This window comes from Dendropsophus ebraccatus, chromosome 14 (assembly GCF_027789765.1).
Source record: "Dendropsophus ebraccatus isolate aDenEbr1 chromosome 14, aDenEbr1.pat, whole genome shotgun sequence".
NCBI classification, from domain to species: Eukaryota; Metazoa; Chordata; class Amphibia; order Anura; family Hylidae; genus Dendropsophus; species Dendropsophus ebraccatus.
Genome location: NC_091467.1, coordinates 76,732,826 through 76,750,471, shown reverse-complemented (window position 1 = coordinate 76,750,471; position 17,646 = coordinate 76,732,826). Strand labels below are relative to the sequence as shown.

Here is a 17,646-nt window from a genome sequence, read left to right as displayed (position 1 = left end):
CCGACCACCTATCTGCTCATGGGATGGACACATAGGTGGACGGCTCCCTGCATGGCCCGTACCGTACACAGCCGACCACCTGTCTGCTCACGGGATGGACACATAGGTGGACGGCTCCCTGCATGGCCCGTACCGTACACAGCCGACCACCTATCTGCTCACGGGATAAACACATAGGTGGAGGGCTCCCTGCATGGCCCGTACCGTACACAGCCGACCACCTATCTGCTCATGGGATGGACACATAGGTGGACGGCTCCCTGCATGGCCCGTACCGTACACAGCCGACCACCTATCTGCTCACGGGATGGACACATAGGTGGAGGGCTCCCTGCATGGCCCGTACCGTACACAGCCGACCACCTGTCTGATCCTTCCCTGCGGTCATACCCAGAGTATTGTGCACGCCATCTGCTTCCTCCTTTGCGGTTTCATCCAGGCGCTCCAGGTTCTGCACCAAGAGGGCGATCACTTGCCCTTCCACCTGGGAACAGCAGAAGCAAATAGGGTATTAAAGACGGGTAAGTATGCCACCAAAGAAGGAGGAATGGGAGTACTCACCAAGGCATCGATCAGGACCTGGGCCCCCTCCTCGCTCTCATGTAGGGTGTCTATATCCGTCAGCTCCTGCAGCAAGTCAACCACAGCAATGCAGACATGTAAGACGCTAAGGAAAGAGACCGCCATGTGCTGGGGTCACGCTGAGCGGAAACTTAAAGGGATAGTACACATCAGCAGACGGGACACTCATTACAGTCTATATCTGTCCAGCAGCCACTACCTGGAGACAAGCATCATCTGCAGTAACAGTAGGGGTCCAGTCACACGTCCACCTCCTTCTGCTCCCCTGCTGCTTACACTCCCTCCAGTCCCCTGACCCGTGTCCAGTCACACGTCCACCTCCCCCTGCCGCTTACACCCCATCCAGTCACACGTCCACCTCCCCCTGCTCCCCCTGCCGCTTACACTCCCTCCAGTCCCCTGACCAGTATCCGGTCACACGTCCACCTCCCCCTGCTCCCCTGCCACTTACACTCCCTCCAGTCCCCTGACCAGTGTCCAGTCACACGTCCACCTCCCCCTGCTCCCCTGCCACTTACACTCCCTCCAGTCCCCTGACCAGTGTCCGGTCACATGTCCACCTCCCCCTGCTCCCCTGCCACTTACACTCCCTCCAGTCCCCTGACCAGTGTCCGGTCACATGTCCACCTCCCCCTGCTCCCCTGCCACTTACACTCCCTCCAGTCCCCTGACCAGTGTCCGGTCACATGTCCACCTCCCCCTGCTCCCCTGCCACTTACACTCCCTCCAGTCCCCTGACCAGTGTCCGGTCACATGTCCACCTCCCCCTGCTCCCCTGCCACTTACACTTCCTCCAGTCCCCTGACCCGTGTCCAGTCACACGTCCACCTCCCCCTGCTCCCCTGCCGCTTACACCCCATCCAGTCACACGTCCACCTCCCCCTGCTCCCCTGCTGCTTACACTCCCTCCAGTCCCCTGACCCGTGTCCAGTCACACGTCCACCTCCCCCTGCTCCCCTGCCACTTACACCCCATCCAGTCACACGTCCACCTCCCCCTGCTCCCCTGCCGCTCACACTCCCTCCAGTCCCCTGACCAGTGTACGGGCACATGTCCACCTCCCTCTGCTCCCCTGCCACCTACACTCCATTCCCTCCCCTGACCAGTGTCCGGTCACACGTCCACCTCCCGCTGCTCCCCTGCCACTTACACTCCCTCCAGTCCCCTGACCAGTGTCCAGTCACACGTCCACCTCCCCCTGCTCCCCTGCCGCTTACACTCCCTCCAGTCCCCTGACCAGTATCCGGTCACACGTCCACCTCCCTCTGCTCCCCTGCCGCTCACACTCCCTCCAGTCCCCTGACCAGTGTCCAGTCACACGTCCACCTCCCCCTGCTCCCCTGTCGCTTACACCCCATCCAGTCACACGTCCACCTCCCTCTGCTCCCCTGCTGCTTACACTCCCTCCAGTCCCCTGACCAGTGTCCAGTCACACGTCCACCTCCCCCTGCCGCTTACACTCCCTCCAGTCCCCTGACCAGTGTCCGGTCACACTTCCACCTCCCCCTGCTCCCCTGCCGCTTACACTCCCTCCAGTTCCCTGACTAGTGTCCGGTCACACGACCACCTCCCCCTGCTCCCCTGCCGCTTACACTCCCTCCAGTCCCCTGACCAGTGTCCGGTAACACTTCCACCTCCCCCTGCTCCGCTGCCGCTTACACTCCCTCCAGTTCCCTGACTAGTGTCCAGTCACACGTCCACCTCCCCCTGCTCCCCTGCCGCTTACTCCCCATCCAGTCACACGTCCACCTCCACCTGCTCCCCTGCCACCTACACTCCCTCCTGTCCCCTGACCAGTGTCCAGTCACACGTCCACCTCCCCCTGCTCCCCTGCCGCTTACTCCCCATCCAGTCACACGTCCACCTCCCCCTGCTCCCCTGCCACCTACACTCCCTCCTGTCCCCTGACCAGTGTCCAGTCACACGTCCACCTCCCCCTGCTCCCCTGCCGCTTACACCCCATCCAGTCACACGTCCACCTCACCCTGCTCCCCTGCCGCTAACACCCCATCCAGTCACAGGTGCACCTCCCCCTGCTCCCCTGCCGCTTACACTCGGCCTCCAGGCCCCGATGCAGAGAGGGCCGGACCCATCGGCCTCCAGGCCCCGAAGCAGAGAGGGCCGGACCCATCGGCCTCCAGGCCCCGATGCAGAGAGGGCCGGACCCATCGGCCTCCAGGCCCCGATGCAGAGAGGGCCGGACCCATCGGCCTCCAGGCCCCGATGCAGAGAGGGCCGGACCCATCGGCCTCCAGGCCCCGATGCAGAGAGGGCCGGACCCATCGGCCTCCAGGCCCCGATGCAGAGAGGGCCGGACCCATCGGCCTCCAGGCCCCGATGCAGAGAGGGCCGGACCCATCGGCCTCCAGGCCCCGATGCAGAGAGGGCCGGACCCATCGGCCTCCAGGCCCCGATGCAGAGAGGGCCGGACCCATCGGCCTCCAGGCCCCGATGCAGAGAGGGCCGGACCCATCGGCCTCCAGGCCCCGATGCAGAGAGGGCCGGACCCATCGGCCTCCAGGCCCCGATGCAGAGAGGGCCGGACCCATCGGCCTCCAGGCCCCGATGCAGAGAGGGCCGGACCCATCGGCCTCCAGGCCCCGATGCAGAGAGGGCCGGACCCATCGGCCTCCAGGCCCCGATGCAGAGAGGGCCGGACCCATCGGCCTCCAGGCCCCGATGCAGAGAGGGCCGGACCCATCGGCCTCCAGGCCCCGATGCACACACTCGCCCTACCCACACACTCGCCCTACCCACACACTCGCCCTACCCACACACTCGCCCTACCCACACACTCGCCCTACCCACACACTCAGCAGTTTCTCTCTCCATGTAACAGGATATCAGTGTTATCGTGTCCCAGTAATCCCAGCAGTGACTGGACGGCGTTCAGCTCCACCAGCAGGTGATAGAGGTCGGGGATGGTGGCGATAACGTGCATCTCCTGGATGATGTCATTCAGGTCCAGCTCGGACTCCATGAACCTGGAGTGGAAATAAGAGGCATCGGTATACAGTGTATGATAGGAGATAGGAGATAGATAGATAGATAGATAGATAGGAGATAGATAGATAGATAGGAGATAGATAGATAGATAGGAGATAGATAGATAGATAGATAGATAGATAGATAGATAGATAGATAGATAGGAGATAGATAGATAGGAGATAGATAGATAGGAGATAGATAGATAGGAGATAGATAGATAGGAGATAGATAGATAGGAGATAGATAGATAGGAGATAGATAGATAGGAGATAGATAGATAGGAGATAGATAGATAGGAGATAGATAGGAGATAGATAGATAGGAGATAGATAGATAGATAGATAGATAGATAGATAGATAGATAGATAGGAGATAGATAGATCGATAGATAGGAGATAGATAGATAGATAGATAGGAGATAGATAGGAGATAGATAGGAGATAGATAGGAGATAGATAGGTAAATAAATAAATAGATAGATAGGAGATAGATAGATATACATAAACAGATAACTGCTCTGGCTTAGAGGATCAGGTCGGGGTTCTCACTTCTCGGGGTTGTCTGGGAACTTAATCCGCAGCTCCTGGTTCTTATAGGATCTCTTCTCGAAGGCCAAGATCATCCTCTTCACCGCCCCTTCATCCAGAGGCTCCACCTAAAATACAGGAACATCGATGGGACGCCATTATTATATACAGGAACAGTGAGGGAATACGGACAGGACGCCATTATTATATCCAGGAACGCGGACGGACGGGACGCCATTATTATATCCAGGAACGCGGACGGACGGGACGCCATTATTATATCCAGGAAAGCGGACAGACAGGACGCCATTATTATATCCAGGAACGCGGACAGACGGGACGCCATTATTATATACAGGAACGCGGACGGACGGGACGCCATTATTATATCCAGGAACGAGGACAGACGGGACGCCATTATTATATACAGGAACGCGGACAGACGGGACGCCATTATTATATCCAGGAACGAGGACAGACGGGACGCCATTATTATATCCAGGAACGCGGACGGACGGGACGCCATTATTATATAAAGGAACGCGGACGGACGGGACGCCATTATTATATCCAGGAACGCGGACGGACGGGACGCCATTATTATATTCAAGAACACGGACGGACGGGACGCCATTATTATATACAGGAACACGGACAGACGGGACGCCATTATTATATACAGGAACGCGGATGGATGGGACGCCATTATTATATCCAGGAACGCGGACAGACGGGACGCCATTATTATATACAGGAACGCGGACGGACGGGACGCCATTATTATATCCAGGAACGAGGACAGACGGGACGCCATTATTATATCCAGGAACGCGGACAGACGGGACGCCATTATTATATCCAGGAACGAGGACAGACGGGACGCCATTATTATATCCAGGAACGCGGACGGACGGGACGCCATTATTATATAAAGGAACGCGGACGGACGGGACGCCATTATTATATACAGGAACGCGGACGGACGGGACGCCATTATTATATTCAAGAACACGGACGGACGGGACGCCATTATTATATACAGGAACACGGACAGACGGGACGCCATTATTATATACAGGAACGCGGGCGGACGGGACGCCATTATTATATACAGGAACGCGGACGGACAGGACGCCATTATTATATACAGGAACACGGACGGACGGGACGCCATTATTATTTACAGGAACGCGGACGGACGGGACGCCATTATTATATCCAGGAACGCGGACAGACGGGACGCCATTATTATATCCAGGAACGCGGACAGACGGGACGCCATTATTACATCCAGGAACGCGGACGGACGGGACGCCATTATTATATCCAGGAACGCGGACGGACGGGACGCCATTATTATATACAGGAACGCGGATGGACGGGACGCCATTATTATATCCAGGAACGCGGACGGACGGGACGCCATTATTATATCCAGGAACGCGGACGGACGGGACGCCATTATTATATTCAAGAACACGGACGGACGGGACGCCATTATTATATACAGGAACACGGACAGACGGGACGCCATTATTATATACAGGAACGCGGACGGACGGACGGGACGCCATTATTATATCCAGGAACGCGGACGGACGGGACGCCATTATTATATCCAGGAACGCGGACGGACGGGACGCCATTATTATATACAGGAACGCGGACGGACGGGACGCCATTATTATATCCAGGAATACGGACGGACGGGACGCCATTATTATTTACAGAAACGCGGACGGACGGGACGCCATTATTATTTACAGGAACACGGACGGAGGGGACGCCATTATTATATCCAGGAACGCGGACGGACGAGACGCCATTATTATATCCAGGAACACGGACGGAGGGGACGCCATTATTATATTCAAGAACACGGACGGACGGGACGCCATTATTATATTCAGGAACACAGACAGACGGGACGCCATTATTATATACAGGAACGCGGATGGATGGGACGCCATTATTATATACAGGAACAGGGACGGAACGCCATTATTATATACAGGAACGCGGACAGACGGGACGCCATTATTATATACAGGAACGCGGACGGACGGGACGCCATTATTATATCCAGGAACACGGACGGAGGGGACGCCATTATTATATTCAAGAACACGGACGGACGGGACGCCATTATTATATCCAGGAACGCGGATGGATGGGACGCCATTATTATATTCAGGAACACAGACAGACGGGACGCCATTATTATATACAGGAACGCGGATGGATGGGACGCCATTATTATATACAGGAACAGGGACGGACGGGACGCCATTATTATATACAGGAACGCGGACAGACGGGACGCCATTATTATATACAGGAACAGTGAGGGAATACGGACAGGACGCCATTATTATATCCAGGAACGCGGACGGACAGGACACCATTATTATATCCAGGAACACGGACGGACGGGACGCCATTATTATATCCAGGAACGCGGACGGACGGAACGCTGCAGCACTAGTGACACAGACAGCTCCTCCCAGTGTAATGTCTATTCTATCGGTAACATGTAATATATAGACATGAGGGGAGGCTGCAGCACTAGTGACACAGACAGCTCCCCCCAGTGTAATGTCTATTCTATCGGTAACATGTAATATATAGACATGAGGGGAGGCTGCAGCACTAGTGACACAGACAGCTCCCCCCAGTGTAATGTCTACTCTAATGGTAACATGTATAATATAGACATCAGAGGAGGCTGCAGCACTAGTGACACAGACAGCTCCCCCCAGTGTAATGTCTATTCTATCGGTAACATGTAATATATAGACATGAGGGGAGGCTGCAGCACTAGTGACACAGACAGCTCCCCCAGTGTAATGTCTATTCTATCGGTAACATGTAATATATAGACATGAGGGGAGGCTGCAGCACTAGTGACACAGACAGCTCCCCCCAGTGTAATGTCTATTCTATCGGTAACATGTAATATATAGACATGAGGGGAGGCTGCAGCACTAGTGACACAGACAGTTGCCCTTAGTTTAATAAGGGAAATGGGAAATAGTTGTGAGATTAATTGTTTTAAATTGAAGGTATTTATTTTAAATTTTTGAAAAGATTACATTTCAGTTTTCTTTCTACACTTGTTTTTAGCCCCTCCTCCCCCCATTCATTTTGCTTAGTAGAAGTCCCCAATGTCCGATAACCTGACAATCCTCACATCTTCGTCATCAGCACTCCCCGCTCCATCAGCGGTGCCCAGCGCCATCCTCTCCTCCTCTGTCAGAGACTTATCCTCATCTCGGTGCCAGTTCCGACCACCCCGCTCTTTTCTCGGAGGTTTCACCTCATCTGGATCGTCATCTCTTCCTCTCTTCGTGCCTCTGTCAGGCTGAGAAAAAATGAATAAAAGGTAGATAAAGCGTGACGGGCAAAACAAGCGCAGCATTTAGTAGCTTATCGGTTGACAAGAAAGCAGGAATATCTCTGCCGCCCCCTCTGTCCATGTCAGGAACTGTCCAGAGCAGGAGAGGTTTTCTATGGGGATTTGCTGCTGCTCTGGACAGTTCCTGACATGGACAGAGGTGGCAGCAGAGAGCACTGTGTCAGACTGGAGAGAATACACCACTTCCTGCAGGACATACAGCAGATGATAAGTACTGGGAGACTGGAAGAAGTTAATTACAAATCTGTATAACCTTCTGAAATCAGGTGATTTGAAAGAAGAAAAAAAAAACACACGCCCCAGTACCCCTTTAAAGTGGCAAACTCGGCAAAAAAAAACCCAAAACACTCTTTGCAAATGGCTCCAGAACAAAACTTTGAGACTTTTTAATGGTAAAGTAGTAGTAGATGTGACTTACAGGGAAGCTGTGCAAGGTTATAGAGCTGGAGGAGCTGACACATAGTCGTGTGGGGGAAGGGTCCCGGATAACCTCTCATCTATTGCTATAAATGTCCCTGGGTCTGGGATATGGATGTACAACGGGGATGGGGAACATTCAACCTCCCATCTCTACAATTCCCCTCTGGACAGTCAGAGTAAAAGCATGATGGGAAGTGTAGTTTTATAACAGGTGGAGGGCGGAACGTTCCCCATCCCTAATGTCCAGGGACCATGCAGCGTCTGGGCACGGGGCTCTGCCATAGGCGCAGAGACAAAGGAGAGTACACACCTATTTATATCCATTGTTAATGAGATCTGTGATACTCCTGCATCTGTCGCATTGTTAATAAGACCTGTGTCATACTTCTGTATCTGTCGCATTAGTAATGAGATCTGTGTGATATTCCTGCATCTGTCGCATTAGTAATGAGATCTGTGTGATATTCCTGCATCTGTCGCATTAGTAATGAGATCTGTGTGATACTCCTGCATCTGTCGCATTGTTAATGAGATCTGTGATACTCCTGCATCTGTCGCATTGTTATTGAGATCTATGATACTCCTGCATCTGTCGCATTGTTAATGAGATCTGAGATACTCCTGCATCTGTCGCATTGTTAATGAGATCTGTGTGATACTCCTGCATCTGTCGCATTGTTATTGAGATCTATGATACTCCTGCATCTGTCGCATTGTTAATGAGATCTGAGATACTCTTGCATCTGTCGCATTGTTAATGAGATCTGTGATACTCCTGCATCTGTCGCATTGTTAATGAGATCTGTGATACTCCTGCATCTGTTGCATTGTTAATGAGATCTGAGATACTCTTGCATCTGTCGCATTGTTAATGAGATCTGTGATACTCCTGCATCTGTCGCATTGTTAAGGAGATCTGTGTGATACTGCTGCATCTGTCGCATTTTTAAGGAGATCTGTGTGATACTGCTGCATATGTCGCATTGTTAATGAGATCTGTGTGATACTGCTGCATATGTCGCATTGTTAATGAGATCTGTGATACCCCTGCATCTGTCGCATTAGTAATGAGATCTGTGATACTCTTGCATACGTTGCATTGTTAATGCGATCTGTGATACTCCTGCATCTGTCGCATTGTTATTCCCGGCACATACAGTTTTGGAGATCAGACAAACATCAAACGGTTCGATAAAGCAGTAACTAAAAAGGCAGCTTAATATTCCGCTCACCCCGACTAACAAAGGCGTAAAGGCTAAATGCGCGGAGCGACCAGATGTGTGGTGCAGGGTTACGGAGCAGGACCGGCCTTGTTCTGGATGCAAATGGTAATTTGTCAATTAATAATTCATGGCCCTGTCCGGGCGCTGACTAATCTCGGCCTGCCAGCTTACCCCGCTGCACGCGGCCAGGACTGGGATTTGGTGTAAGTGGATCCCGTCTGTCCGCTCCGCTCCCGGCTCCACCACCAATTTATAGGCTTTAATTGAAATTATTAATTACACAGCACGGAAAGAGGCGATTTATCTCCCAGAGACAGCGGGGGAGAATGTGCGCGGCAGATGATACCGGGCTGCTCCAGCACCCCAGGTCCATGCGCCCGTAACACTGCCCCTCCCCCACGTGCCGGTCCCATACGCCCCAAACCTGCATCTCCACGCAATAAACTTAGAAAGATTAATGCGACAAGCTGAAGTTTCCGGATCCAGAGCCTCGCTCGCCCCGGGTAAAATCATTAACGTTAGTTACGAGAAACGCGTTGGCAGAACTATTAGATTTCATACTGATGCGTCCACCATATGCCAGATCACCCGTAATAAGACGCCAGCTCTTCTTCTTCTGACACTGATGTTGCTCGCTTAAGTCTTTAATTTCCTGCTTTGGGGTTGAAGGACTGTAAGTGCTGCGCAGGGGGGACCTGTGATAGGAAACTCCTACAGGTTCCCTGATGAAGATCAACTACATGAGAAACCTGACAAATCCCTATAGCCAGAAAGAGAGGAGGCTGAAATACAGGGTGTTGTAATGGTTAAAAAGGATTACCCCCCCCCCCCCCCCTTTGGTATAAATACAGTCCTGGGGAGTCATGGGTCATATTCTATCCCACCCCCACCCCCGTGCTGTGATCTATACTCCATCCATAAACAAATGCTGTGATCCATAATGTGATCTATACTCCATACATGCATGCTGCTTTCTGTACATACTGTGATCCATACTCCATACATACATACATACATACTGTGATCCATACTCCATACATACATACATACTGTGATCCATACTCCATACATACATACATACTGTGATCCATACTCCATACATACATACATACTGTGATCCATACTCCATACATACATACATACTGTGATCCATACTCCATACATACATACATACTGTGATCCATACTCCATACATACATACATACTGTGATACATACTCCATACATACATACATACTGTGATCCATACTCCATACATACATACATACTGTGATCCATACTCCATACATACATACATACTGTGATCCATACTCCATACATACATACATACTGTGATCCATACTCCATACATACATACATACTGTGATCCATACTCCATACATACATACATACTGTGATCCATACTCCATACACCATACATACTGTGATCCATACTCCATACACCATACATACTGTGATCCATACTCCATACACCATACATACTGTGATCCATACTCCATACACCATACATACTGTGATCCATACTCCATACACCATACATACTGTGATCCATACTCCATACACCATACATACTGTGATCCATACTCCATACACCATACATACTGTGATCCATACTCCATACACCATACATACTGTGATCCATACTCCATACACCATACATACTGTGATCCATACTCCATACACCATACATACTGTGATCCATACTCCATACACCATACATACTGTGATCCATACTCCATACACCATACATACTGTGATCCATACTCCATACACCATACATACTGTGATCCATACTCCATACATACATACTGTGATCCATACTCCATACATACAGTGATACATACTGTGATCCATACTCCATACATACATACTGTGATCCATACTCCATACATACATACTGTGATCCATACTCCATACATACATACTGTGATCCATACTCCATACATACATACTGTGATCCATACTCCATACATACATACATACTGTGATCCATACTCCATACATACATACATACTGTGATCCATACTCCATACATACATACTGTGATCCATACTCCATACATACATACTGTGATCCATACTCCATACATACATACTGTGATCCATACTCCATACATACATACATACTGTGATCCATACTCCATACATACATACTGTGATCCATACACCATACATACATACATACTGCGATCCATACTCTATACAGACATACTGTGATCCATACTCCATACATACATACTGTGATCCATACTCCATACATACTGTGATCCATACTCCATACATACTGTGATCCATACTCCATACATACATACTGTGATCCATACTCCATACATACTGTGATCCATACACCATACATACATACTGTGATCCATACACCATACATACATACATACTGTGATCCATACACCATACATACATACATACTGTGATCCATACACCATACATACATACTGTGATCCATACTCCATACATACATACATACTGTGATCCATACTCCATACATACATACTGTGATCCATACTCCATACATACTGTGATCCATACTCCATACATACATACTGTGATCCATACTCCATACATACATACATACATACATACTGTGATCCATACTCCATACATACATACTGTGATCCATACTCCATACATACATACTGTGATCCATACTCCATACATACATACATACTGTGATCCATACTCCATACATACATACATACTGTGATCCATACTCCATACATACATACTGTGATCCATACTCCATACATACAGTGATACATACTGTGATCCATACTCCATACATACATACATACATACATACTGTGATCCATACTGTGATCCATACTCCATACATACAGTGATACATACTCCATACATGCATACTATGATACATACTGTGATCCATATATACATACATACATACATACTGTGATCCATACTCCATACATACATACTGTGATCCATACTCCATACATACTGTGATCCATACTCCATACATACTGTGATCCATACTCCATACATACATACTGTGATCCATACTCCATACATACTGTGATCCATACACCATACATACTGTGATCCATACACCATACATACTGTGATCCATACACCATACATACTGTGATCCATACACCATACATACTGTGATCCATACTCCATACATACATACATACATTCTGTGATCCATACACCATACATACATACTGTGATCCATACTCCATACATACATACTGTGATCCATACTCCATACATACTGTGATCCATACTCCATACATACATACATACTGCGATCCATACTCTATACAGACATACTGTGATCCATACTCCATACATACATTCTGTGATCCATACTCCATACATACTGTGATCCATACACCATACATACATACTGTGATCCATACACCATACATACATACATACTGCGATCCATACTCTATACAGACATACTGTGATCCATACTCCATACATACATTCTGTGATCCATACTCCATACATACTGTGATCCATACTCCATACATACATACTGTGATCCATACTCCATACATACTGTGATCCATACACCATACATACATACTGTGATCCATACACCATACATACATACATACTGTGATCCATACACCATACATACATACTGTGATCCATACTCCATACATACATACTGTGATCCATACTCCATACATACATACTGTGATCCATACTCCATACATACTGTGATCCATACTCCATACATACATACTGTGATCCATACTCACATACTGTGATCCATACTCCATACATACATACTGTGATCCATACTCCATACATACATACTGTGATCCATACTCCATACATACATACCGTGATCCATACTCCATACATACATACTGTGATCCATACTCCATACATACATACATACTGTGATCCATACACCATACATACATACTGTGATCCATACTCCATACACCATACATACCGTGATCCATACACCATACATACATACTGTGATCCATACTCCATACATACATACTGTGATCCATACATACATACTGTGATCCATACTCCATACATACATACATACTGTGATCCATACACCATACATACATACTGTGATCCATCCATCCATACAGGTTGGGATCCATACATACACACATGCCGTGATCCATACTCCATATATACATATTGTGATTAGAGATGAGTGAACCGGATTCGGGTTTGAGTCGATCAGAACCCGAGCGTTCGGTATGTGATTAGCGGTGGCTGCTGAACTTGGATAAAGCTCTAAGGTTGTCTGGAAAACCTGGATACGGCCAGTGACTATATCCAGGATTCCCACATAGCCTTAGGGCCCTATTCCACAGTAACGATGATCGGCCCCATTTGGCCCAATTCGGCCGATTATTGTTCGGTGAAATAGAGAGAACGATCAGCTGATGATCTTGTCATCGGCTGATCATTCATTTAGGGTCAGACCTAAAATCAACGTTACCCCACCGCGCATCGCTACGGTTGAATAGCGGTGCGCGGCGGACGATTTGACAAGCAGCATCATACATTACCTGTCAGGTCTCCTCCGCGCTGTTTTCATCCCCGGGTCCGGCGCGCTCTATCTTCAGAATGGCCGGTCAGCTGACGGAGCGCTCAGCCAATCACAGACCGGGACCACCGAGGCCTGTGATTGGCTGAGTGTGGCCTGTCAGCTGACCGGCCATTCTGAAGATAGAGCGCGCCGGACCCGGGGATGAAAACAGCGCGGAGGAGACCTGACAGGTAATGTATGATGCTGCAAGGACATCGGTAACGATCATCGGGCCGCGGAATAGGCCCAGAAAACAAGCACCAATCTAGCAGATTGCCGCTCGTTTACATCGTTGATCGGGCCTCCTCGGCCCGTGGAATAGGACCCTTAGGGCTTTATCCAACTTCAGCAGCCACCGCTAATCACATGCCGAACGATCGGGATCGGATCAACTCAAGCATGCTCCATGTTCACTCATCTCTAATTGTGACCCATACTCCATACACACATATACACACATACATATACACACACACTCCATCCATACATACATACATACTGGGATCCATACTCCATACACACATACATATACACACACACATACATACATACATACTGGGATCCATACTCCATACACACATACATATACACACACACACTCCATACATACATACTGGGATCCATACTCCATACACACATACATATATACACACACATACATACATACATACTGGGATCCATACTCCATACACACATACATATATACACACACATACATACATACATACTGGGATCCATACTCCATACACACATACATATACACACACACTCCATACATACATACATACATACATACATACATACTGGGATCCATACTCCATACACACATACATATACACACACACTCCATACATACATACATACATACATACATACATACTGGGATCCATACTCCATACACACATACATATACACACACACACTCCATACATACATACATATACACACACACACTCCATACATACATACACACTGGGATCCATACTCCATACACACATACATATACACACACACACTCCATACATACATACTGGGATCCATAGTCCATACACACATATACACACATACATATACACACACACACACTCCATACATACATACATACATACTGGGATCCATACTCCATACACACATACATATACACACACACACTCCATACATACATACTGGGATCCATACTCCATACACACATACATATACACACACACTCCATACATACATATACACACACACTCCATACATACATACACACTGGGATCCATACTCCATACACACATACATATACACACACACACACACACACACACTCCATACATACATACATACTGGGATCCATACTCCATACACACATACATATACACACACACACACACACACTCCATACATACATACATACTGGGATCCATACTCCATACATACACACACACACACACACACACACACACACACTCCATACATACATACATACTGGGATCCATACTCCATACATACACACACACACACACACACTCCATACATACATACATACTGGGATCCATACTCCATACATACATACATATACACACACACACTCCATACATACATACATACTGGGATCCATACTCCATACACACATACATATACATACACACACGTACTCCATACATACATACATATATACACACACACACACACACGTACTCCATACATACTGGGATCCATACTCCATACACACATACATATACACACACACTCCATACATACTGGGATCCATACTCACATACATATACATACACTCCATACATACATACAGGGATCCATACTCCATACACACACAAACACTCCATACATACATACATACTGGGATCCATACTCACATACATATACACACACACACACACTCCATACATACATACATACTGGGATCCATACTCCATACATACTGGGATCCATACTCCATACACACATACATACATATACACACACACACACACTCAATACATGCTGGGATCCATACTCCATACACACATACATACATACATACATATACACACACACATACTCCATACATACTGTGATCCATACTCCATACATACTGTGATCCATACTCCATACATACATACTGTGATCCATACTCCATACATACTGTGATCCATACTCCATACATACAGTGATCCATACACCATACATACATACAGTGATCCATACACCATACATACATACTGTGATCCATACACCATACATACATACTGTGATCCATACACCATACATACATACTGTGATCCATACACCATACATACTGTGATGCATACACCATACATACTGTGATGCATACACCATACATACTGTGATGCATACACCATACATACTGTGATCCATACTCCATACATACATACTGTGATCCATACTCCATACATACATACTGTGATCCATACTCCATACATACATACTGTGATCCATACTCCATACATACATACTGTGATCCATACTCCATACATACATACTGTGATCCATACTCCATACATACATACTGTGATCCATACTCCATACATACATACATACTGTGATCCATACTCCATACATACATACTGTGATCCATACTCCATACATACATACTGTGATCCATACTCCATACATACATACTGTGATCCATACACCATACATACATACTGTGATCCATACTCCATACATACATACTGTGATCCATACACCATACATACTGTGATCCATACTCCATACATACATACTGTGATCCATCCATCCATACAGGTTGGGATCCATACATACACACATGCCGTGATCCATACTCCATATATACATATTGTGATTAGAGATGAGTGAACCGGGTTCGGGTTGGAGTCGATCTGAACCTGAACGTTCGGTATGTGATTAGCGGTGGCTGCTGAACTTGGATAAAGCTCTAAGGTTGTCTGGAAAACCTGGATACGGCCAGTGACTATATCCAGGATTCCCACATAGCCTTAGGGCCGTATTCCACAGTAACGATGATCGGCCCCATTTGGCCCGATTCGGACGATTATTGTTCGGTGAAATAGAGAGAACGATCAGCTGATGATCTTGTCATCGGCTGATCATTCATTTAGGGTCAGACCTAAAATCAACGTTACCCCACCGCGCATCGCTACGGTTGAATAGCGGTGCGCGGCGGACGATTTGACAAGCAGCATCATCATACATTACCTGTCAGGTCTCCTCCGCGCTGTTTTCATCCCCGGGTCCGGCGCGCTCTATCTTCAGAATGGCCGGTCAGCTGACGGAGCGCTCAGCCAATCACAGGCCGGGACCACCGAGGCCTGTGATTGGCTGAGTGTGGCCTGTCAGCTGACCGGCCATTCTGAAGATAGAGCGCGTCGGACCCGGGGATGAAAACAGCGCGGAGGAGACCTGACAGGTAATGTATGATGCTGCAAGGACATCGGTAACGATCATCGGGCCGCGGAATAGGCCCAGAAAACAAGCACCAATCTAGCAGATTGCCGCTCGTTTACATCGTTGATCGGCCCTCCTCGGCCCGTGGAATAGGACCCTTAGGGCTTTATCCAACTTCAGCAGCCACCGCTAATCACATGCCGAACGATCGGGATCGGATCAACTCAAGCATGCTCCATGTTCACTCATCTCTGATTGTGACCCATACCCCATACACACATATACACACATACATATACACACACACTCCATCCATACATACATACATACTGGGATCCATACTCCATACACACATACATATACACACACACACACTCCATACATACATAGATCCATACTCCATACATATACACACTCCATACATACATATACACATACATACATACATACATATACACATACATACATACATACATAGATCCATACTCACATACATACATATACACACACACACACACTCCATACATACATACATATACACATACACACACTCCATACATACATACATACATACA

The 17,646-nt window shown here is 47.8% G+C and overlaps 1 protein-coding gene across 1 annotated transcript in view; it reads right to left on the bottom strand.

Annotated features, from left to right (window-relative positions):
* CTNNBL1 (catenin beta like 1) overlaps nucleotides 1–17,646 on the bottom strand; it is a 40,877-nt gene that overhangs the window by 22,897 nt on the left and 334 nt on the right. Inside the window, exons 2-6 of the mRNA XM_069954071.1 lie at nucleotides 7,288–7,458; nucleotides 4,119–4,225; nucleotides 3,427–3,566; nucleotides 562–659; nucleotides 391–484 (exon numbers count right to left, since the gene is read on the bottom strand). Of these exons, the coding sequence (XP_069810172.1) occupies nucleotides 391–484; nucleotides 562–659; nucleotides 3,427–3,566; nucleotides 4,119–4,225; nucleotides 7,288–7,458 (610 nt within the window). The remainder of the gene's footprint in view (nucleotides 1–390; nucleotides 485–561; nucleotides 660–3,426; nucleotides 3,567–4,118; nucleotides 4,226–7,287; nucleotides 7,459–17,646) is intronic.